Source organism: Thalassophryne amazonica, chromosome 10 (genome assembly GCF_902500255.1).
Source record: "Thalassophryne amazonica chromosome 10, fThaAma1.1, whole genome shotgun sequence".
Taxonomy (NCBI): Eukaryota; Metazoa; Chordata; class Actinopteri; order Batrachoidiformes; family Batrachoididae; genus Thalassophryne; species Thalassophryne amazonica.
In genome coordinates, this window is record NC_047112.1 from 60,226,482 (window position 1) to 60,250,151 (window position 23,670).

General features: G+C 41.2%; 1 protein-coding gene across 1 annotated transcript; it reads right to left on the bottom strand.

Moving 5' to 3' along the window:
- Positions 1-1,523: 1,523 nt before the first annotated feature.
- Positions 1,524-12,286, bottom strand: LOC117518839 (angiopoietin-related protein 4-like). Its single transcript, XM_034180082.1, has 7 exons — positions 11,758-12,286; positions 11,510-11,620; positions 11,314-11,401; positions 7,563-7,676; positions 7,206-7,301; positions 2,113-2,394; positions 1,524-2,029 (listed from the first exon to the last, which is right to left on the bottom strand). The coding sequence occupies exons 1-7, from the start codon at positions 12,229-12,231 to the stop codon at positions 1,866-1,868; spliced, it is 1,329 nt and encodes a 442-aa protein (XP_034035973.1). The 5' UTR covers positions 12,232-12,286; the 3' UTR covers positions 1,524-1,865.
- Between the last annotated feature and the right edge of the window lie 11,384 nt (positions 12,287-23,670).

Genomic DNA, 23,670 nt, shown 5'->3' on the forward strand with positions numbered 1-23,670 from the left:
TGCTGTTTTGGCAGATTCCTACAGAATACAGACAAAATGGACCAAGATGTTGGCTTAAGATGGTTAGAAAACATGTAGGTTCATAAGTACTCTGACAGCTATGGTGCAGTATGTTGACGTGATTGTTTAGACTGGCAGGCTGTTGAGGGTGTTGCCCAATGAAATCTGGGATAGACTCCAGCCCCCCGTGACCCTTCACTGGGATAAGCTGGTTAACAAAAATGATGGATGGAATTTACTGGACATATGTAGACAGTATCAAACAGATTTTGAATTCTGTTGCAGGAATCTTTTTCCTAAACATCATCCTTTTTTGTTTATATTTAATCCCAGCAGGTGGCAGTGGTGCCAAACACATTTATGTCAGCCAAAAAAAAATCCAACAATACATTTACACATTATTGCAGTTCAGATCTTGATCTTTCAATTTAGAAAAGTTCAAACTTGCTTTATTAACCGATTGATACAGGGTGAGGTCACGAAGAGTCTGTGCTGCATCACTACTGGAGAATTAGGAAGGTGGCACATGACAGCGAAACACCACTGTATGGGACTTTTCATGACTGGGGAAGTGATAGAATGCACATGGAAAGATTTTCACACTGGGAATAAATTTACATCAAAACCAAGATATACAACCAGTTCAACAGTCTTGGGATGTAGCAGTACATACGAGGGGCGATTGTGAAGCTTTGAGCCTGACCCAGAGAATTTAGGGTGTGGTTCTCAATAGTTTGTGTTCTTAGAAACCAACATTTCTTGAGAATGAGTGAAGTTTTGGCTCACTTGGTGCAATGCTGAGAAATGTTGGTTTGACAGAAAACAAAAGATGGAGAGCCATGCCCTACTTTCTCTGGGTTAGCTTCAAAACCTCTCAGTCGCCCCTTGTACAGTTGGGTCCATATGTATTTGGGCAGTGGTACGATTTCCCATGGACACATGAACATTTCCATGTCACTGAGTATGTCTTGGACCTGACATCAACCAGCAAGAAATACAAACAATTTGTTACTGTGGTAAATATTTGGGGCAGGTAGTTCTCAAAAACTGAATAACTGGAAGAAGGAGACTAGTGAGGGAAGCCACCAAGGCACTTGTAATAACTGAAGAAGTTAAGGGGCTTCTGTGGCTGTGATGAGAAAATGGGGATAGGGCAAATTTTGGCATTCACAGCTTCATGGTTCAGTGGACCAGAGAAGGATTTTAATACAACAAAACAAATCAGTTCTAGGCTTTACTCTCCCATATGTCTTTTTGCAAATGGTAGCTGAAATTTCACATCTTTCCATTTAAACTAGTGGTGTTCAGAGGGGAAAAAGGACAAAAATTGCCACTGTCTAAATACTTATGGACTTGACTGAATACAAATACAGCTGTGTCACTGGAGGCTGGTTGAGAAGGTGTGCAAAAGAAATAATAGCAAAGTCAGTTTTGTTTTTTTGTTTAAGTGCATATATTTTACTGTGATTCAGCAGCCTGCAGGTTGTGTGTCTGTCATTAATAAATGATTCAGGATGTGTTAAAGCTTATAAAACTTTATTTTCATCCATTTGATTGAAAAATACACAGAAATGTAAAAAACATGATGTAATGAGAAGTAATTAAGATATAAAACAAAAAATACATCCCTTATAAAGGGGAATTATGTTAAACCAGTCAATATGACCGACATGATGAATTATATAGCATAGAAATATCAGATGATCCAGTGTGTGATCAGGAGTGAACATTTGTGTTTATACTGAAGCTAACCATGTGAAAGTTTTACTTTGTGCTTCTAATACATTCAAGATAAAACGCTGCTTATACATATGTTCTTGTTTTAAAGTATGACTGGTGCAGAAAAATGCTACATCCTCTGGGACTCATTGCTTTATTGTGGTCGGTGCAATCTTCATGAGAGTGCTCTTCAAAGGTTTGTGTCCCACTGTGGAGTTCCAGAACATCCCCTGTCTGCTGGACAGTCTCAGTCTTTTGTGATACTTGCCGTTCAGATTGGACTCACCACAGCTGCTGAACCACCAGCCCCCTGTAAGGACATAGCATGCTGTAAGACCTATGTTTTTTCTCTCTGTCGGACAGTTTAAAGACGAGTTCAGTGGAGTGTCATACCTGAGAGAAGCTCAGCACAGTTTTTGTCATCACTGAGGTCGTTGTCCTGGTCTGATGTGGAGAAGGGAAGTCCAGAAGCTCCAGTCGACAGAGGTATGTCCAGAATGCCATCTGAAGAAGCTTGCTCCAGATGGAGAGTGTATTTCTTTTCTTCTCCATCAAGTTGGAACCGATACTGAACCTGGTGCTCCTCTCCTGTCCAATCGGCGACTTCCACCTGCAGAATATACTCGCCTTGTCTGGAAATGGAGCGGATGTTGTCCAAGCCCAACCAAAATTCACCTGACAGAAGAGAAACATGAACATTTGTGAGGTGGAACGAGGATTGTGATATTCTGCAATGCCAGTGATCTCAGCCACAGATGTTTTATTTTTTTCACACCTGGCAACAAAACTTGTTGAAAATGTCACACTACCTGGAGCAGAAACAAACTCACTGAAGTGCAAAGAGCAATAGAGCAAGGTCAGGTCTGGGAGTATGCACTGTCGACGCACATTGCTGTGTCCAACACATTACATAACTAACTGCCTTGGGTACTGGATGGCAACCATTCAGGCAGACAATTGGTTCATCTCCACCTCTCGAAAGTAACCATTCTGCCACAGCAAGGTGAAATATGAGCATACCCTGGCCTTCTCCATCCACTGAGGTCCTCAGCACTGAGGCACCAGCATGCTGGAATATGCCCAGAGAAAGGCACCACATGGCCAAAGTTTTGTTGCTGATATTCCCTCATAATGTATGTAATACTCATTTTATTCACACTAAGTAACCTTTTGACACAGTCATTCCGGCTGTTACCCAAGAATTCTGCAAGGAAACCTATAGTACCAAAGATATCTAGTCATCACCTTAGGCCACTGGTTCTTATTTTCTTAAAAAGAAGACCTGAACGTTCAGCTACAATTTGTCAGACTGATTTGGTGAAAGAAACTCCTCCTCTATACCACTTCAAAATGAAGTGTGGGTGTCATGCACTGCTTTTATTTATTGACTTCTCAGGTTTTAACACAATTCAACCCTTTATTTTAACCAAAAGGCTTTTAGAACATTTTAAACTAAGCAATAATCTTGTGGGCTGGATATTAGACTTTTTAACAAGTAGAACTGTTCTGTGTTCTATTTGTTAAAAAGTCAAGTGTGTTCTTCTACTGGCTCGCCACAAAGGGGTGTGCTCTCACCTTTGTTCCTGCCTGGTTTGGCAGTCTGACACTGAAGGACTAGAACAGACTGGGTCAGATTATTAAATGGTCCAGTCGGTTGAGTGGTGAGTCGCAGCTGAGTTTAGAATCCCTGTACACCAAACAGTTACAGCAGATAGTCAGCTGCATCACAAGTGATGATTTCCGTCCTCTGGCTAGCGAATTCCAGCTCCTACCTTCTGGTCATAGGTTCAAAGTCCCAAGATGTAGGACAAAACGCTACAGGAGCAGCTTTATTCCAGCAGCAATTGTCCACTTGAATAAATCTTAGCAGGGATTGCACATATTTATTTATTTGGATTTTGCACATCGATTTTATGTTGGCTGTCTTTTAGTGGTTTCTCTTGTTGCCTGTTTTTAGTCTTTTAGTAAACTTGTGAGTGCCTGGTTGTATCTGTGTTACGCTTTTGTTTTGCATATGTTCTTTATTAGTGTTTTCAGTGTGTAGCAGGATGAAAGTCCCGGGTCCCAATTGAAAAGACGTTCCCACTAGCTTGGCTAATGGGGAGTTCCCCTTTGGCTGACCTGGTAGAGGAATGGTCTTTTGTGCGAGCCGCGTGGGTTCGATCCCCACCGTCGTCCCGGCCATGAAGGTCCTGCTGCTTCAAGTGTTTTTATTATTGTTGTGTCTGACTAACATGGACACCCCTTTCTGTTTGCTGCAAGACAAATCTACCTACGGTTACAAATAAAATCACCTAAACCCAATGAAGCTATAGAACTCGGGATACAAACTAGAAAACATGCAGTGTGCACAATTTCTCCAATCACAGCCACAGAAGCCTGTAACTTCATCTGGGTGTCTTGGTGGCTTTCCTCACTCTTCTCCTGCTTGCACAGTCACTCAGTTTTGAGAACTGTCTGCTCCACACAAATTTACCATAGAGTGCCATACTGTTTGTATTTCTTTATAACTGATGTAAATAAGTCCAAAAAAATATTCAGTGACTTGGAAATGTTCATGTATCCATCCCCTGACTTATCTGAAGCAAACTGGCAATTAAACGGATTATTTACAGGTGCTATACCAAAGGGGCCCATTACTTACAACCCCAATTCCAATGAAGTTGGGACGTTGTGTAAAATGTAAATAAAAACATAATACAATGATTTGCCAATCCTCTTCAACCTATATTTAACTGAATACACCACAAAGACAAAATATTTAATGTTCAAACTGATAGACTTTTTTGTTTTTGTGTAAATATTTGCTCATTTTGAAATGGATGCCTGCAACACGTTTCAAAAAAGCTGGGACAGGGGTATGTTTACCACTGTGTTACATCACCTTTCCTTCTAACAACACTCAAGCGTTTGGGAATTGAGGACACTAATTGTTGAAGCTTTGTAGGTGGAATTCTTTCCCATTCTTGCTTGATGTGCGACTTCAGGTGTTCAACAGTCTGGGGTCTCCATTGTTGTATTTTGCGCTTCTTAATGCACCACACATTTTTAGTGGGCGACAGGTCTGGACTGCAGGCAGGACAGTCTGGTACCTGTACTCTTTTACTATGACGCCACGCTGTTGTAACACGTGCAGAATGTGGCTTGGATATTGTCTTGCTGAAATAAGCAGGGACGTCCCTGAAAAAGACGTTGCTTGGATGGCAGCATGTGTTGCTCCAAAACTTGGTTGTACCTTTCAGCACTGATGGTGCCATCACAGATGTGTTAGTGCCCATGCCATGGGCACTAACACACCCCCATACCATCACAGATGCTGGCTTTTGAACTTTGCGCTAGTAATAATCTGGATGGATAATCTGGATAATAATAATAATATGGATCTTTTTCCTCTTTTGTCCGGAGGACACGACGTCCATGATTTCCAAAAACAATTTGAAACGTGGACTCATCAGACCACAGCACACTTTTCCACTTTGCGTCTGTCCATTTCAAATGAGCTCGGGCCCAGAGAAGTCGGTGGCATTTCTGGATGTGGTTGATGTATGGCTTTCACTTTGCATGGTAGAGTTTTAACTTGCACTTGTAGATGTAGCGATAAACTGATTTTACTGACAATGGTTTTCTGAAGTGTTCCTGAGCCCACGCAGTAAGATCCTTTACACAATGATGTCGGTTTTTAATGCAGTGCTGCCTGAAGGGATTGAAGGTCATGGGCATTCAATGTCAGTTTCATCCTTACGTGTAGAAAGTTCTCCAGATTCTCTGAATCTTCTGATTATATTATGGACTGTAGATGATGGAATCCCTAAATTCCTTGCAATTGAACGCTGAGAAACATTGTTCTTAAACTGTTGGACTTTTTTTTCCACGCAGTTGTTCACAAAGTGGTGATCCTCGCCCCATCTTTGCTTGTGAACGCCTGAGCCTTTTGGGGATGCTCCTTTTATCCCCAATCATGACACTCACCTGTTTCCAATTAACCTGTTCACCTGTGGAATGTTCCAAACAGGTGTTCTTTGAGCATTCATCAACTTTCCCACTCTGTTGTTGCCCCGTCCCAACTTTTTTGAAACGTGTGTATATATATATACGAGGTCTGTGAGAAAACTATCTGACCTTTTTATTTTTTTCAAAAACTATATGGATTTGAATCATGTGCGCTTGCATCAGACAAGCTTGAATCTTCGTGCGCATGCGTGAGTTTTTTCATGCCTGTCGGTTGCGTCATTCGCCTGTGAGCAGGCTTTGAGTGAGCACTGGTCCATCACCCTCGTCGGATTTTTATTGTCAGTGAAATGGCTGAGAGGCTGCCGCTTTGCTCCATGAATTTTTTTTCAGAAACTGTTAGAGACAGCCAGTTGGAAACCATTCGAAAGATTCAGATGGATTTCGGTGGAGATTCTGTCGGCGTCACACGGATTAAGGAGTGTTAAAACCTTTTTAAAGACAGCCCACAGCGGCGGAGGGCGCGCAGCGCACCGCGCGGGCCATCGACAGGCTGGAAACGACCCGGATCATTTCTAAACTGAACGCTGTGTTGATCCGGGACATCGGTGACTACCACAGAAATGGCAAGAGAGCTGGACATAGCACTTTTGCGGCATATTCCACTGTTACAGGAGATTTTGTAATGAAAGACGTGCAGAGGATTTCGCGCGTCAGCACGGAGCCGACGTGCTCAACAAAAAAAAACACCTCCGTGTTGGAAACCATTCGTAAGATTCAGACGGCTTTCGGTGGCTTTTCAGTCGAGTGAGTATCCGAGAAATTGTTTAACAGCTGGGCATGTTCCAACTTGTCCTGTGAGACTTCCAACACGAAGGTGTTGTTTGTCCCGTGCCATGAGCGGCTGTGTCTCGACGCGTGAATCCGTCCGCACGTCTTTCATTACAAAATCTCCTTTAACAGTGGAATGTGCCGATAAAGTGCTGATCCCGACCTCTTCTGAAACTGCTAGTCACACGAAGTCCTGCATCAACAGAGCCTTAAATTTGGAAGTGATCTGCTCATTCCAGCCTGTCGATGGCCGCTCGGGGCACGGTGCACCCTCCGCCGCCGTGGGCCATTTTTAATCCAGTTTTAATGGTCCGTGTGATACCGATAGAATCTTCACCGAGAGCCATCTGAATTTTCCAAATGGTTTCCATCTGGCTGTCTGGCAGAGTTTCTGAAAACATTTTCATGGAACAAAGCGGCAGTCGCTCCGCCATTCCTAAACAATAAAAATCCGACGAGGGGGGTGGACCAGTGCTCACTCAAAGCCTGCCCACAGGTGAATGACGCAACCGACAGGCGTGAAAAAACTCATGCATGCACACGAAGGTTCAAGCTTGTCTGATGCAAGCGCACATGATTCAAATCCATATAGTTTTTGAAAAAAATAAAAAGGTCGGATACTTTTCTCACAGACCTCGTGTATATATATATATATATATATATATATATATATATATATATATATATATATAAAATGCAGTACTCACCTTTTAGATTGCCAAAACCTTTCTTATACTGATCCCACAGCTGATTGAAGTTCTGGGATCCATCGTGACGTTGTTGGATGAAGGTCCACCCACCTTCTGTGATGCAGACACAGTAGAGAAAAGCTTACAATGAGGATGCTAGAATTGTTTTCATTAGCATATTTGCACTGAATAATTTTGCAAATTATGCATGCTGCAGTGGAAAAATTTGTGTGTGAAGCATCATTTGATCACCCTTTGTTTCCAGTAAACTTTCTCCTCACATGCAATTTCTGACAATTATGTGCTTGAAGTATACCGAGGCTTTCCCCATATGTGTGGGGCTATGTGTACTTTGAAGCAGTTCAGTTTGCTCACCTGGTGTCATTTGACACAGGACATTGAAGGGTTGGGAGTTTTCAGGCTGGATGGTGTAGACACCACTGGGTCGCTGAGCTTGAACAAATAAATCGTGGCAATCCCTGGCCAAACCTGGCAAGAAATCACAAAGCAGAAATCATCCAATTTCTATAAGTGCTTACTCCAATTAAAGGTCACGGGGGGCTGGAGCCTATCCCATCAGTCATCGGGCATGAGGCAGGGTAAAACACAGGAACGCCACATAGAATTCAGCAAAACAGTTATTTAGTACTGCCACCGTCAGAGGAGTACACTCTTGTGACTACCAAGGTGTCTGTTTGTATGAATTTTCACAAGATATGAACACCTAATCCAGTTTTAATCAGATTTGGCATTCATATTGGGCCTATGAAGGTGAAGTGATTTGAGTGGTTAGGATTGGTGATTGGTCATCGTTGGTGAACTTGACTTTAGAAGCTCGTGTCATTTCCTTTCCACACATAATACTGTGAAATCTGGTTGTGGTGTTGCTGCGACATACTTCTTCACTCTGTAAATGACCATCCTGTAGCTGAACTCTGGTTTATCTCTGAAGGTATGTTACACACTGGCAGGTAACGTATCAGTTATTTTGAAGTTAAAGGGGACACTAGCAGGAGCATACAGTCGGTGTGATTGGTGTGATCTTTGGACTGACTGCAATTTGCTCTGCCAGCAAGTCAAGTTTTGAAAGTTTGAAGGCAAAGGTGACTTCTTATATTCTTGTCAGTTTGGAAAACATCAGGAGGAAATATTTGACTGCCAGCTCAAAAGGAATACAGCTGTATTAACACTTTTCTGAACATTATTCCACAAGTAAAAAGTGCTAAATTTAGCATTTGTCATTTCAGAAATTTTCCTTTCTTACTACCATGGGTTTAAAAACGAGACATAGTCAGTAAAACTAAATGCTGGCTCCACATTCTCACCTTGGTTTTCTTGAACACACTGATCCTATGTTGTCCTTTGACCTCCACATTAAAGATATTATGAGGACTGCTTTCTTCGACCTGCGAAATACAGCAAAGATTCGCCCCATTCTTTCTATAGCTGAGACCCTGAAAACTTACTAAAACAAATATTCCAAATGATCCATGTCTGCTACGTTTAAGCTGTGGGGAATTAAATAAACGCAAACCGAATTTCAGACATTTTATATATATATAACTCTGGAACAAAGAGGACAAACAGTGTTGTAAAGGAAAATAAGCAGGACATTAAAGAGCAAACTTCACTTTCCCCCAGAATGACATGATCAGGAAGCAATTGTGGCTCACACAACCTGATCTTCTGGCATAAAACAAACACAATAACATCTATAAACCAAGAGAATATATTCACAAGAGTTTTAGGCACAATATACAAGGAGTTTAATGCTGTTGCCCGTGTGCAGCGCTTAAAGTGTAGCCTGATCAGAGAGTCTCAATGCATTTCTCCTGTCGTGTAACATTACCCATAATGCATTGCAGCATGTGTGTCCAAACACTAAAACCTTCAAAATTAGTGCATTACTTTAAAACTAAAACATATAGCTGATATTTTCACTTTATAAAACGCCAGACGTGACAATTTAAATAACTTGTCTGGACACACACACACACACATTTTTCCTTTTTGGTTAAAATTTTAACCATAAGTTAAAGCTGTATGCTTGTTGATGACTTGCGTGATATGCCGGCAAGTCTGTATGGTGTAAAGAGAAACTGTCTTTATTCCTCTTTGTCTTCCATCACTAGGTCTCTGGCTGAGAGAAAGCTAATCTGACACAGAAGCGCTGGCTTGTTGTTGAGTCAGTAGTTGCTAGTGTACTGAAATGAATACTGAAAGTTATAGCTTAAAGTTTAGTTTTTATCTGTAACTTCCGCTAAATTTTCTAGGGGTTTATCGGTTTAGCTTTAAAAAAGATAACTTTTCAGTTTGCGGATTAAATGTTATCGAAGCTAACATTTTGGTTAGCTGTGCCCACCATTGTACGTAGGTTTTCACACCCTTTGCTCAGTACTTTGTTGATGCACCTTTGGCAGCAATTACAGCCTCAATTCTTGAATATGATGCCACAAGCTTGGTCCACCTATCTTTGGGTAGTTTTGCCCATTCCTCTTTGCAGCACCTGTGAAGCTCAATCAGGTTGGATGGGGAGCGTTGGTGCACAGCCATTTTCAGATCTCTACAGAGACGGTCAATGGGATTCAGGTCTGGGCTCTGTCTGGGCTACTCAAAGACATTCACAGAGTTGTACTGAAGCCACTCCTTTGATAGCTTGGCTGTGTGCTTAGGGCCATTGTCCTGCTGAAAGATGAACCATCGCCCCAGTCTGAGGTCAAGAGCGCTCTGGAGCAGGTTTTCATCCATGATGTCTCTGTACATTGCTGCATTCATTCTTTCCTTCAACCCTGACTAGTCTCCCAGTTCCTGCTGCTGAAAAACATCCCCACAGCAGGATGCTGCCACCACCATGTTTCACTATAGGGATGGTGCCTGGTTTCCTCCAAACATGATGGTTGGCATTCACACCAAAGCCTCATCAAACCAGACAGTTTTGTTTTTCATGGTCTGAGAGTCCTTCAGGTGCCTTTTGCCAATCTCCAGGCGGATTGCCTTGGCCTTTTACTAAGAAGTGGCTTCCATCTGGTCGCTCTACCATACAGGCGTGATTGGTGGATTGCTGTAGAGATGGTTGTCCTTCTGGAAGGTTCTCTTCTCTCCACAGAGGAATTCTGGAGCTCTGACAGAGTGACCATCAGGTTCTTGGTCACCTCCTTCATTTAGGCTCTTCTCCTGTGATTGCTCAGTTAGCTGGGCAGCCAGCTTTAGGAAGAGTCCTGGTTGATCAGAACTTCTTCCATTTACAGATGATGGAGACCACTGTGCACATTGAGACATTCAAAGCAGCAGAAATGTTTCTGTACCCTTCCCCAGATTCGTGCCTCGAGACAATCCTATCTCGGAGGTCTACAGACAATTCCTTTGAGTTGGTTTGTGTTCTGACATGCACCGCCAACTGTGGGACCTTATATGTAGACAGGTGTGTGCTTTTCCATTTCATGTTTAATCAACTGAATTTACCCCAGGTGGACTCCAGTTAGAAACATCTCAAGGATGATCAGTGGAAACGGGATGCACCTGAGCTCAAGTTTGAACTTCATGGCAAAGGCTGTGAATACTTAGGTAGGTGTGATTTCTTAGTTTTGTATTTTAACAAATTTGCAAAAATTTCAAAAAGCTTTTTTATATTGTCATTATGGGGTGTTGTGTGTAGAATTTTGATGAAAAAATAAATTTCATCCATTTTGGAATAAGGGTGTAACAACAAAATGTGGAAAAAGTGAAGTGCTGTGAATACTTTCTGGATGGACTGTACATAATTTATTGGGCACGGAGGCAGAGATATGTCATAGAAGTCACTCCTTTTTTTCTGTACTGCAAATTATTAATGGCTAACTTGAAGCACTGCTCTAGAACATTTTGAAACTCTTGCAACACTTGTGTTTTGAGTTGTTATTTATTGGAAGAATATCACATGCTGTACTAAAAGTGGACTTCAATATATCACCAAATGCTTCCAAATAGTTTGCACCCTCTAGTGTTGAAACAATAAAAGAAAAATGAATAAACATGAACTGTACTGTTTGAATGTAATATTTAAGGGCAACGGTCAACACAGTGTCTACACATGCACTAGCACCACATGCTTTTTTACATCTCCAACAGTACAAATGTCTTTTCTTACTCGACATAGTGTTTCCAGGTTCTGGCTCTCCCCTCAGTCCCATCTCTTCATCTCTCTGTTGGTGAGATTTCACTCTCTTTTTTGCCACCTGATGGAACCACAGAATCAGATTTTATGAACATCTGGTTTACAAGATTGTTCCACATCACCACAAGACATCGTGCACCCATGTAAACCTTAATGTGGTTTAAGGTACCTTGGTCTGGAGTGCCTGAAGGTGCAGGCTCTGCTTCTCCAGTTTGTCTTGTTGTTGTTTGATTTTCTCCACCAGCTGGTCAATGCGTCTGTTTTGAGCTTCCATTAAACTCTGCAAACAGCCAGAAAGAAAAACACCACTTTGAATGAATCTGATTTTAATTTCAGACCTAATGTCCTGCAGAGACAAATGGGCAGGAATCAAATGAGGGTTTTTATTCTTATTTTTTACATTTATCTCTCTCTCACCTGGACCAATGGGACTGCTGAGTGAACACTGGAGTTGCTGTCTACTTTTGGCTCTGCCAGCACTTCCACCATCTTCTCCTCCAGCCTCTGCATTCTGGAGTGAATGTTCGCACTCTCCTTCTTCACCTCGTTCACTTTGGCCATCACCTCCTCAGCCAGCTGTGCTGCCAGTTTCTCCTTCTCTTCCACCTCCTCCTTCCTGGCCTTCAGAGCTTTGTCTTGCTCCTTCTGTTTTCTCCCCAGATCAGATACTGAGCTGTTGAAGACTTTCAGCTTGGCATTGACATCTTTCATCTGGGCCTTGGTCTTCTCCACATGCTCCCTCAGGCCTTGTCCCACCTGCAGAAGGCCATGAGCCACTATGTTTACGTCATCCCAGGATGCATATTTCACCACACCGGCTCCTGCAGCTATTCTCTCAACAGGTAGTCCAGCTGCCACATGCACGGCCATAAAGAGGAGAAGAGGTGTCATCTTGTCTGTTGTGGAAGGATTCAGATGAGTCTGTGCATGTTATCTGCTGCAGAGCTGCTTTGTGAGGTTTATATAACATAGTGCTTGTCCTGATTGGCTGGCAGACCTCAGAGGACGGAAGTGAGGCGTGGACATCTGCAGCAGCGGCCACTCAGTGCAATGAAAGCAGTCATTTTTTTTTTTTTTGAGTTTGTGTTTATGTTAGTTTCTAGCAAGATTGGTATTTAACATTAAAAGCTGTACATCCTCTAAATCTTTATTTCCCACCACAGTGTAGTTGAAAAGAAACCACCAAGATGTGCTTTGAGTGCAGACTTTTAAAAATATTACGTTAAGCATTTAGGAATCACATCTGTTTGCATCAAGAGTCTCTCCATTTTCAGAGACCATAAATATAAAGAATATTAACACAGAACATCACTTTTACACTTTAATCAAGTCATAGATAATGAATATTTTCAAGTCACTGGATACTGTAGGTCCTGAACTTCATTTACATCAGTCATGAAGAAATGCCAGCAGTGTGGTGCTATGTATTATGTCTGGAATCAGCACTTGTCAAAAACTGATTGACTGTGCAACAAGGAGACTAGTGAGAGAAGTATTTATTCATAAATGTTGCATATTTGTGGTAGCAGGTTTTCATACGCTACAATACTGTATGTAAACAAGTTAGACTTTTACAGTAATTTTGAATGCATTTTTGGTTGCAGGGTTTTGGTAAAGTCTGAACAAATTGTACTTTTAGGTGCAGAGGAGAAAGAACGCAGTGGAACCATATTGAAATTAAACTTGCTGTTTATGGCAGGGACTGCTTCAGTCTGTCTGTTGTGACCATAAATTATGAATGTTGGAGAACACTGAGACACTGAGGGAGCCACTGTGAGAAGTAGGGGAAAGTTCAACCCTCAGGGTTTTTTTTTTTTTTTTTTTACGTACAGCAAAATCCAACAATCACACACGCACTCAGACACAGTGCACGTGTTGTTCTGATGAAGCACAGATGGCAGGCGCTGAAATACACATTTCTGACTCACATGCAATGCAATCATTGTCATCGTTCTTATGTGCTTGGACCCTACGTCAAAGTTTTTTTCCCAGACACTATAGTTTCACTACGTGTGGACATAGAGATACCATATGCGGCAGCATCTTTTGTCTGGATGATTACTACAACCCCTGGCAAAAATGATAGAATCACCGGTCTCGGAGGGTGTTCATTCAGTTGTTTAATTTTGTAGAAAAAAAGCAGATCACAGACATGACACAAAACTAAAGTCATTTCAAATGGCAACTTTCTGGCTTTAAGAAACACTATAAGAAATCAAGAAAAAAAATTGTGGCAGTCAGTAACAGTTACTTTTTTAGACCAAGCAGAGGGAAAAAAATATGGACTCACTCAATTCTGAGGAATAAATTATGGAATCACCCTGTAAATTTTCATCCCCAAAACTAACACCTGCATCAAATCAGATCTGCTCGTTAGTCTGCATCTAAAAAGGAGTGATCACACCTTGGAGAGCTGTTGCACCAAGTGGACTGACATGAATCATGGCTCCAACACGAGAGATGTCAATTGAAACAAAGGAGAGGATTATCAAACTCTTAAAAAGGGTAAATCATCACGCAATGTTGCAAAAGATGTTGGTTGTTCACAGTCAGTTGTAGTTTTGATATGGCCTCAAATAGACCCTTGGAATTGATAGGGCCGATACATAATAAATTTGTTACATGATGTGAGACGAGATTTGACATGGTGGTCATGGATTTGTGATTTTGGGGGGAAAATCTATTTTGATAACTTTTATTTCATGTTTTGAGCATATCATTCTGTTGAAGGCAATTTAGAATCCACTTGTATCAGTAACCAGCCATGATTCATTTTCTCCCAGGTGTATTACCAAGGGTTTGTTTACATGATTACTAGAAAATATTATTTTTGTATTATTTTCATAATTTCTATGTTTTTGAGAACTTTGATTTCAATTCAGTTCATTTTATTTAGTTTATATAGCATCAAATCACAACAAAGCTGCCTCAAGGTGCTTCACACAAGTAAGGTCTAACCTTACGAACCCCTCAGGGCAAGCGCACAGGCAACAGTGGTAAGGAAAAACTCCCTCTGATGATATTGAGGAAGAAACCTCGAGCAGACCAGACTCAGAGGAGTGACCCATGGCTTATTCCAGTCTACCAAAAGGTTTACAGTACAGAACACAACACAACAATTGACGAGAGTCCATGTCAGTGTCCAGTCCACCATCAAGGGGGGAGGGGCATTGTGCCACTCATTGGAACTGTTCATACAGTAGAGTACATCCCGCATCTGCCACAAAAATTTTAGACTTTGATTGCAAGTACTATGTCACACTTTATATGTCACAGATTCTTTGAACTGTGAGTGTGCTGGTTGCATGTGAGTCACATGGGTTTCTACCTGCTATATTTTTCCATCTCAGATGGCAGATTAAAAATCTGCCAAAATAAAATCCTCTTTTAATATTAAGCACTAAATTGAGTATGAAAACATGATCTGAGTAGGATGAATGCATCTGAATACTAAAGGATTAAAGTTGTTACTTTGTCTGTAGCCTGGATGTTTTAGAGATGCTGTCTTTATTTTCCATTTTTTCAAAATGTTCTACAAATTCCTCAATGCAGTCATTTATTTTACTATATGGCGCTAATAGTACGTGCAGTCTGGCTGATTTCCCATCTGAGATTTTTCCATCTCAGACTGTTACAATGACAATTGGTCCGGATCACGAATCAGATTTGCGGCTTTGTTTCCAATTTTCACAGCGAGAAATTTGGCATTGTCCCTCATTAAACAAGAAATTTAAAAGCAAAAATACCAAAAAGCAAATAAAGAAATTATGAGCAATGAAGAGGACCATTCTCCGAGTGAATTTTATTACACTGACGAGTTTAAATTGGAAGAATTAACAGCAAACGAGCTCGAAGTGGACATGCAAAATGAAGACTAACAAGATGAAAACTAACAAGCACCGAACAGTCAAGAACAGATTGAACACTTTGTTACAAACCAGAAAGCTAAAACACGATTAGAAAAAACAAGTCAGACATGAACATAACTCCATAAATATCTATTAAATTTTGTCAATGCAGATTAAAAAAACTGCCAAGTAATAAATCATTTAATCTCAACCTCACATTCAGCATTTCAACCATAAATATCAGGCAGAGGTACGAGGATACGTGACATCGCATTAAAACAACAGAGCTGCTTCTCCTGTTTGGATTATTTTGAATTTTGCAAAATTACAAAGTAAAGTGAGATAAAACTAACAGCTATTGTCAGCTGTCTGAAAATGAGTGTTAATTTATTTTTGTTTGCACTCCAGATTTGACACAGGGAGACTTTTATCGGACAATAGTGTAAGCATGATAATGGAAGGTGACGTATGGATAGTGCACACGCTGCATGCTGCTGTTGTACACGTCTCCCTGAACCTCCTGCCCTTGACGCTTAGTGTGACGTGAGCCCGGGCAGGTTGCGTCCTGACTCAGACCTCTCAGAACATAATGTCTGGTTTGTAAATGAGCTTGAGCTTGAATGAATGTCGACATGCTTTGGTGAAGTTACAGTAAGTGTTGCTTCCAGTAAACTGGAATGAATGCGTGATTGTAATAGGAAGAGCTGCAGAACTAAAGCGACTGAAAGCGACTCATGTTTATATAAAAAAGGTTTCTTTTCTCCTTGCACCATTCTCAAATAATGAACAATGTTGGGTCTCTGTAAATGATATAATACAGCGTATGGGCTTGATTTGCTTTGCCATCAGAAGATGTCCACTGAGATTTGGTAATATATAAATAAAAAGGATTAGAGGGAGAAAACTATGCTTTTATCTAATTCTGGGGTTTTCATAGAATGAGTGCAAAGATATAAAGGTGGTAAATCATGTATTTGGTCAGCTTTTCAGTATTTGTGCCCTGAAGAAAACCTCACACATTAGAGAGGTACCGAGAGATGATGTAATTGGACTTTTTTCCATCATCTATCACCCCGAAATATCTCCGTTACATCACAACACGTACTGTTAAAATGTGCAGATGTGCAGTACGTGAGCGGGCGTACAAGGTGGTGTCTTTAGACTGCACTTGGTTAATGTTTGAAAGGTGAAGATGTTGTCACACATCCTGTGTGTTGCATCAGCTCTCCAAGAGCAGCAAGTACTCAGGATTTTGTTTGTGATCAGCAATGTTCATCCAGCCGGTGAAAAATCAAACTGTCAAACATCATCATGACGAGCTGCCAGATTTAACTGAATGTCTGCTCTTTAAAGAAAAACTTTAGCAACTAAAGATTTAACCCATCCAGTTCACACAGAGATGATATAAATGTTGAATTCCATTTGTTTCAGTTTATTTACATTTATATAGTTAATCACAACAAAGTTGCCCCAAGGAGCTTCATGTGGGTCACCTTATCAACCGCCCTGAGCAAGCACAAATGTGACGGTGGTAAGGGAAAAACTCCCCCTGGAGATTTTCTTTTTTTGAGGAAGAAACCACAAGCAGACCAGACTCAGAGGGGTGACCCACTGGGTATGCCATTCTAACGGTAACAGAGTGCATGAAACAAAGTGCAAACAAACAGTTCAGACAAAAAGTCCAGAACAGATCTGATTCTTAAAAGGTCCCTGTTTATGTTCATTGTAAAATTTCGTAGATCAGTCACAAGCACCATATAAAAACATATCATTAGTTTGACTTATTTTATGTAATTACCTAGGCCAAAATATCTCCATCAGGTATTACAAAGGCCTTGCGCTTGTCTGTCTGTGTTCAGCACAAGTCCAGTCCTATTACTGCAAAGTTCTTCAGATTCAAAGGGAACATTCTTTGGGCACAGACCTTGGACAAGTTCAAAGATGGCTAACCTTGACCTATTTTAAGAGGTCAAAAGGTCACATTCTGTTTCCTATTTGTATGCCATGAATCATGCAGATCAGCTTTTTTCCATTTTTTTTTTTTGGAGGGGTGGGGGCAGGTCAGCATGCTGGGAACAAGGCTGACAGCCAATCAGAGTAGAGAGGTACCATGACATCACTGGTTGGTCTCTCTATGACTGGTAATTCAATATGGCAGAATCCGCTCTGAAACCGCTGGGTTTGTGTGTAAATATAACATATTTCTCATATATGATGTAAAAGCTAGTGAGGAATAAACACTTCTAAAACTTAAAATGCTGTTTATATATATATATATATATATATATATATATATATATATATATATATATAGTCTGGGGAGGTGATGGTCTAGTGGTTAAGCGTTGGGCTTGAGACCAGAGGATCCTCAGTTCAAAACCCAGCCTGATCGGAGAATCACTAAGAGCCCTTGGGCAAGGTCTTTAATCTCCTAGTTGCTCCCAGAGTGTAGTGAGCATCTTGCATGGCAGCACCCTGACATCGGTGTGTGAGTGTGTTTATGTGAAATGGTGAATATGAGGCATCATTGTAAAGCACATCTGTTACAGATGGAAGAGCACTATATAAATGCGGTCTATTTACCATTTGCACTGGGACACCAATTAAGCAAGTGAAAATGATAAAGAACACAATGCTCATACAGCCGAGGGTATTTTAGCATTGCGTTATGCTTTTAAAGAGTTTAAACATCTTCAATCAAATTATACACAGGCAGTCATTTGTAATTACAGTCAGTGACTTTTTTCTTTTTTGAATGTGTTTATCACATTTTCTTTTTTCTGTATTTTCTTTCAAACATTCCATCTGATTTGTGGAAAACATTCGTCATTTTTGGCCTTCAGCATATTTGGCAGCAAATAAAGTGAAAGGTAATAGAAAAAGTACATGTCTGTACATGCTGATATTTGGGTCTTTTTTTTTTCTTATCTGTGAACCAGTCTGTTTTTATACACTTCCATCACACTGACCTTTTACCCAGATTCCAAATGAAAGACATCTGTATCCTCGTGTTCCTGCTCACGCTGGATCTGTGATTTTTTTTTTCCTTTTGTTTTTTATAGCTCCCTGGTTTGCACTTTACCCTACAAAACAGCATCATTTCCGTAAGCCAACTCCTTTCTAAGAGTTTAAGAAGACACTGTTGTGTATCAGGGGTTGACTCTATAAATGGAAATATTTCACCTGTGTTCTTTCAGTATTAGTACTTTTGCCCCGTTACCAGTTTTCTGTTTCTGTTTTTCTATGTTAAAATGAATGAGGTCAGTGTGTTCCAAGGTTTCCCAAAATGGATCAGTTTTTGGGTTTATTGTGTTGATCATGTATCTTTCAACCCTCCGTATCAAACCCACCAACTCTTCAGTTAACCCTGAACTTTAACATAAGATTACAACCTGATTTACATTTTGAATATGATGATAGTGTCATCTATAAAGCAGGTTGTCCACTAATCCAAGGATCAGTCCCATATTGTGTCTGACTGGTGGAACTAGCTTTGTTCTAAACACTCAACCCATAAACTGCTCAAACCAGAAAATTATTATTGTGTTGCAAAAACTGTCAAGTCAAGTCTTGGGAGCATGTGCTGGTGCTGTGCTTTGCCTGGGTGGTCGTCATCCAGGACCCAAGGCAGCTCCATGGTGTTGTGAATGCAGTAGACAACCGGTCCGTACACACATCTCTACAATAACCATCTATTTGCCACAGCCAGGTAAAACGTGGGTGTCCCCATGGCCTTCTCCAACTTCCTGTGGTCCTCAACACTCGTGTGTTGGATCATGCATAGAGAAACGGGCCACATGGCCAAAATGTCGTAACTGACGTTCCCTCACAATGCAAGTGATACTCCTGATCCTGGTCTCTCATAGTAACCGCTCATTCCATACAAAGTCATTCCATCGGTACCCACGAATGCTTCAGAGACACCTAGTACCAAAGACTTCCAGTCATCATCTTAGGTCACTGGTTAGTGTCCAAGTCTCACAACCATACAGCAAGACAGGCAGCACCAGGAGCCTAATGACTTGGACCTTCGTTTGCCTGTAAAGATATCGGCACCACCAAGCACATCTGTCCAGTGACCTCATGACATTACAAGGTCCTCCCAGGTGCCTCTTGATCTCAAAGGCTGAGGACCCAGAGACATGTATGTTACTGCCGAGACAAGTGAATGTCTCTTCAAGTTCAGTTCTTTCACCACATACAGATACACTTCTGATACCATGTCCAGGAAGATGTTAAAAGCCTGAATCTTAGTCTTGATCAGTGTTGCCACAATTACTTTAGTTACATACCAGATGAATGCCAGTCTTCACTGGGAAAAACTCAGTTTCTGCCTCCGCTCCGCACAGCACTCAGTATCTGTGTATAGGCTGGCTATGATGTCCATCTTGGGGATCCCACGAAGCCCAGAGAACAGTCCCATCAATGGAATCAAATGCTCTGCGAAAATCAAGATAGGTTTGAAGGTTTGAAGATAGTTTGAAGATTTGAGGAGATAGAGTACACCTTAAAATTAACGTTTCTTATAGCAGCGTACTTACTACATTCACAGTCGTACATTTTGTGCAACTTTCAGTATGTTTATCATGAAACCCCAAACATATTTAAATGCAAATGGCTACTTTACAAACTGCTTTTGCACAATATGACCCCAAAGCACAGACTGATCTGTTTTCTTACCAACATGAGCTCAGAATCTCAGCGTCAGTCTACATTCTTAGTTTCTGTCGTATATGTTGTGCTTTTTACTACTTCTTATTGGCTGTGTCTTGGTGCTCACTGTAAAGAAAACGTGTTTTGTTGCCAGTGTATTTGGACTTTGACGTATTTTCTTATCGCCATGCTGTCAGCAGTGGTGGCAGAACCACTTAGTGAAATGGTTTTTATGGTCTATTGTTCTGATAAAGGGCCAGATCTGTTTTATTTTTCCTCCCTGGTCATTGTGTTCAAAGGTTTCTGCAAAGACTCATCAAAAGGCAGGTGAGGTAAAAAGATAAAGGTACATTATCCAAGATGATATCAGCTGTTCCAACATTATTTTTGTTTCATTTTTCTTCACTCATGTGATCCTCCTTCCCTCCAATCACTTTGTCTTCCACAGTGGCGGATCTACACTGAATTACTCCTCAGGCAAGACCCCTTCCAAGCACCCCCCCTGTCCCAAAGAAAACAAAATTTAGCAAATTTTATTATTTTACTATCTTAATCTAGTTCTGTCCCACATACCTCGGTTGTTTAAATATTAAACAGAATATACTGTAAAATACAATACAATTAATTGTATATTTTGTTCAATTAATTATATATTTTATTGAACAACCACGTTATGTGGTGAGGGTTAACAAGTGTACACTGCGTCACATGCAGGCACACACACAAAAAAGGCCAGATTCAAGTCACTTCAGCTAATAATTTTGAATGTGGCTCAAGTTCTAAACCCTCCTTACAAACAGGTAGGTTGTCCTTTCTGCACTTTTTTTTCCACGAGTGGGCAGTTTGTCCTCTCCAGTGAGATTCAAACCTGTTCTTACACTCTGTCTGTCCAATTTCAAATGCCTTTTATGTTATCAACTGGCTGCCTACCTCGTCCTTCCTTCCTTTTGGTGCTGGATGATCTGCAGCGAAATGTGGCGCAGAGTTCTGGTTCTGGTTCTGTGCTGTGTCATAAGACCACTTTGCACTGCCAGAGGAGATGCTCTGGAGCCAGACAGCAGGATCTCGCTGAGCGGAGCAGGATGTTCTGTCCAGAGCCAAAGCACTGCATAGCGCACGGGGAGATGAGAGCCTGCTCCCTGCCTTTATCATGCCGCCCTGGGTGGCTGTCCGGTTCACCTGTACCAGAAACCGCTACTGGTCTTCCACCACTGATCTGAAACAGTTGAAACTAAACATTTGGTCCAAAACATATTCACACCAAGTAAAGTGCCACCAAAATACATCAGGTCAAGTTTGGGTTTGTGCCCTGGTGCCAGGCATCACTGCAACCACCACACGACGGAACCGTCTTTGGTCCTGCATGGCAACCAGCAGACAGCTAGTCCATTCCCACCTCTTGAAAGTAATGATCTATCTGCTTCAGCCAGGTGAAACATAGGCATCCTCTTTGACCTTCTGCATCTGCTGGTGTCCCAACACTGAGGCACTTATGTGCTGGATCATGCACACAGAAATCTGCCTTTGTTCGACACAAAGCAACTCCAGTGGTACCCAAGAATCCTCAGAGGAGACCTTGTACCAAAGACGAGTTGTCACCTTAGGTCACGCAACTTCAACCAAAGTTCAAGTGTTACAATATTTGTAATAAAAAATGTATTTATTCAACGAGCCATCATCTAGTAACACCACATCATTCTGTCTGTCCACCCCTCAGATGACATTATGCCTCTGTGCATGTAGAGAAAAATCAGGGCAGTTATTCTATGATACATTGAGAACAATGTCCCAGTGCACAGCGTGACCATCTGTGCACGACTGCAAACATTCCTCAGTGTTTGTGTCTGACTTGGTAACGCTGGTTAGCAGCATGATAAACTCACAAGTGTCTTATCAAAATGGCCTTGGATGTAATGGCAGCACTTACTGGGATGAGTCAAAATCTTTCTTTCTCATAACATAAAATGACTGTGCAACTCTCGAGCATATGATTTTGATCAGAACCATACTTGCATAGAGTTATGTACAATCACACAGCCTCCTGATCTGATGTGTCCCCATTTTAGTGTCAGTCGTACATTACTAGGTAGTACATCAGCTTTTTCACATGTTTATACATTAAAAAATGACTCTGTTGGTGTTTAAGAATCATTTAAAAAAACCGACTCTGGATCTGAACCCAGCTCCACAGAATCTTGCATCTATAATGGCAGCCCAGTTATTTGACCTGATCCAGTCAGCTGGAGCAGCATATTTTTGAGTTTGTCTGAGTAGGGATGGTTTCTGCATTAGTGGTGTTGATGAGGAGTTTAAGCAGACAGGTCTTGCATCTGTGGTTAGTTTAAAATGAATAAATTTGTATTCAATGACAAAAATTCCAGCCACATTACTAGGTAGTACAAATATACTCCCTTTATCTACATTCATTCTTTGTCTATACTCATTTACTCCAATTAAGGGTCATGGGGTGCTCAAGTCTATCCCAGCAATCATAGGGCGTGAGGCAGGTACACCCTGGACAGGACGCCAGTCTGTCGCAGGGCCACATATAGACAAACAAACACATTCTCACCTGCATGCACACCTACAGACAATTTAAAGTTCCAGATTCACCTATCTTGCATGTCTTTGGATGTGGGAGGAAGCCGGAGCACCTGGAGGAACCCATGCAAACACAGGGAGAACATACAAACTCCACTCCGAAAGGCCACAGGTGGGAAGCGATCCCATTACCTTCTGAAGCAACAGTGCTAAGCCACCATGCTGCCCCTTTATCTACACTAATTGCTAATTTCTTGAATATTGCTACATGCTGCAATGGTTTTGTATCCTAATAGAGCTGATCTGTGTGTGTTTTTTAAGTAGTTTATAGAGTTCATCCAAGTTATGTACTCATGTGATGGAGCTTCTACAGCTTTTTAATCAAATAAATAAGATTAGCTAATGGTTTACAGAGTCAGTGCACAGTTATTTCACATCATATTTCTTGATTGACATTTTTCTTACAAATTAATTTCTTCTCTACTTTTGTTTTGTGGGTTGTATGTAAAACAAAAAGAGAAACTGCAAGAAAGGATTGTTGACACAAACAGTGGAGTTTCAGTGTGAACATCTGTAAGGTATGTATATTATAATATCCAAATGGCCTCTGCGTGTGTGCGTATAACTTCGATTACGGACAAACAGAGGAGAGCTGACATTTTCCATTTGGTATGCTTATGTATTTTGGGTCAAGGATGAACACTGGCAAAACGGGACATTGATAGGGCTAATATTTTTGGAGAAACTATGAATATTAGCTAACAACACTGAATAATGGACGTTGAGAAATACATTCTGGACTCACACGCCATTCCAGCAGTGGGAGGCAAATCATCTGTATATTAAAAGTGTGCATGCATGATTTTATTTAGTAAGTTCAATGTAAGTACATAATATGAGCGAAGTGTTGTGCAGCGGCACGAAGCTCACTCATGGTACAGGGCATCCTAAACAGGAAGTGCCAAAATTCAAGTCCACAGTAAAACAGGAAATGTTCAAATGTCAAACACTTCCTGGATTGACAGACGAGATCCCATGGAATCTCGTGGGAACTCAGTGGCAAGCTCACACTCAAACGGAGAGTGCTGAATTCTCAGTCACAGTGAAACAGGAAATGTTGAACACTTCCTGGCATGGGTGGAGCTAGCGTGGAGGCCGGGGTTTCACTGGACTCCCCTGAAATCTGATTGGACACAGATGATTGTCATGTCACGGCACCACACGTCTTGTTGAAAGAGCTGCATTTTCAAATACATTGACTGCTAGGTTCCTCCTGTCCAGTAGTTTG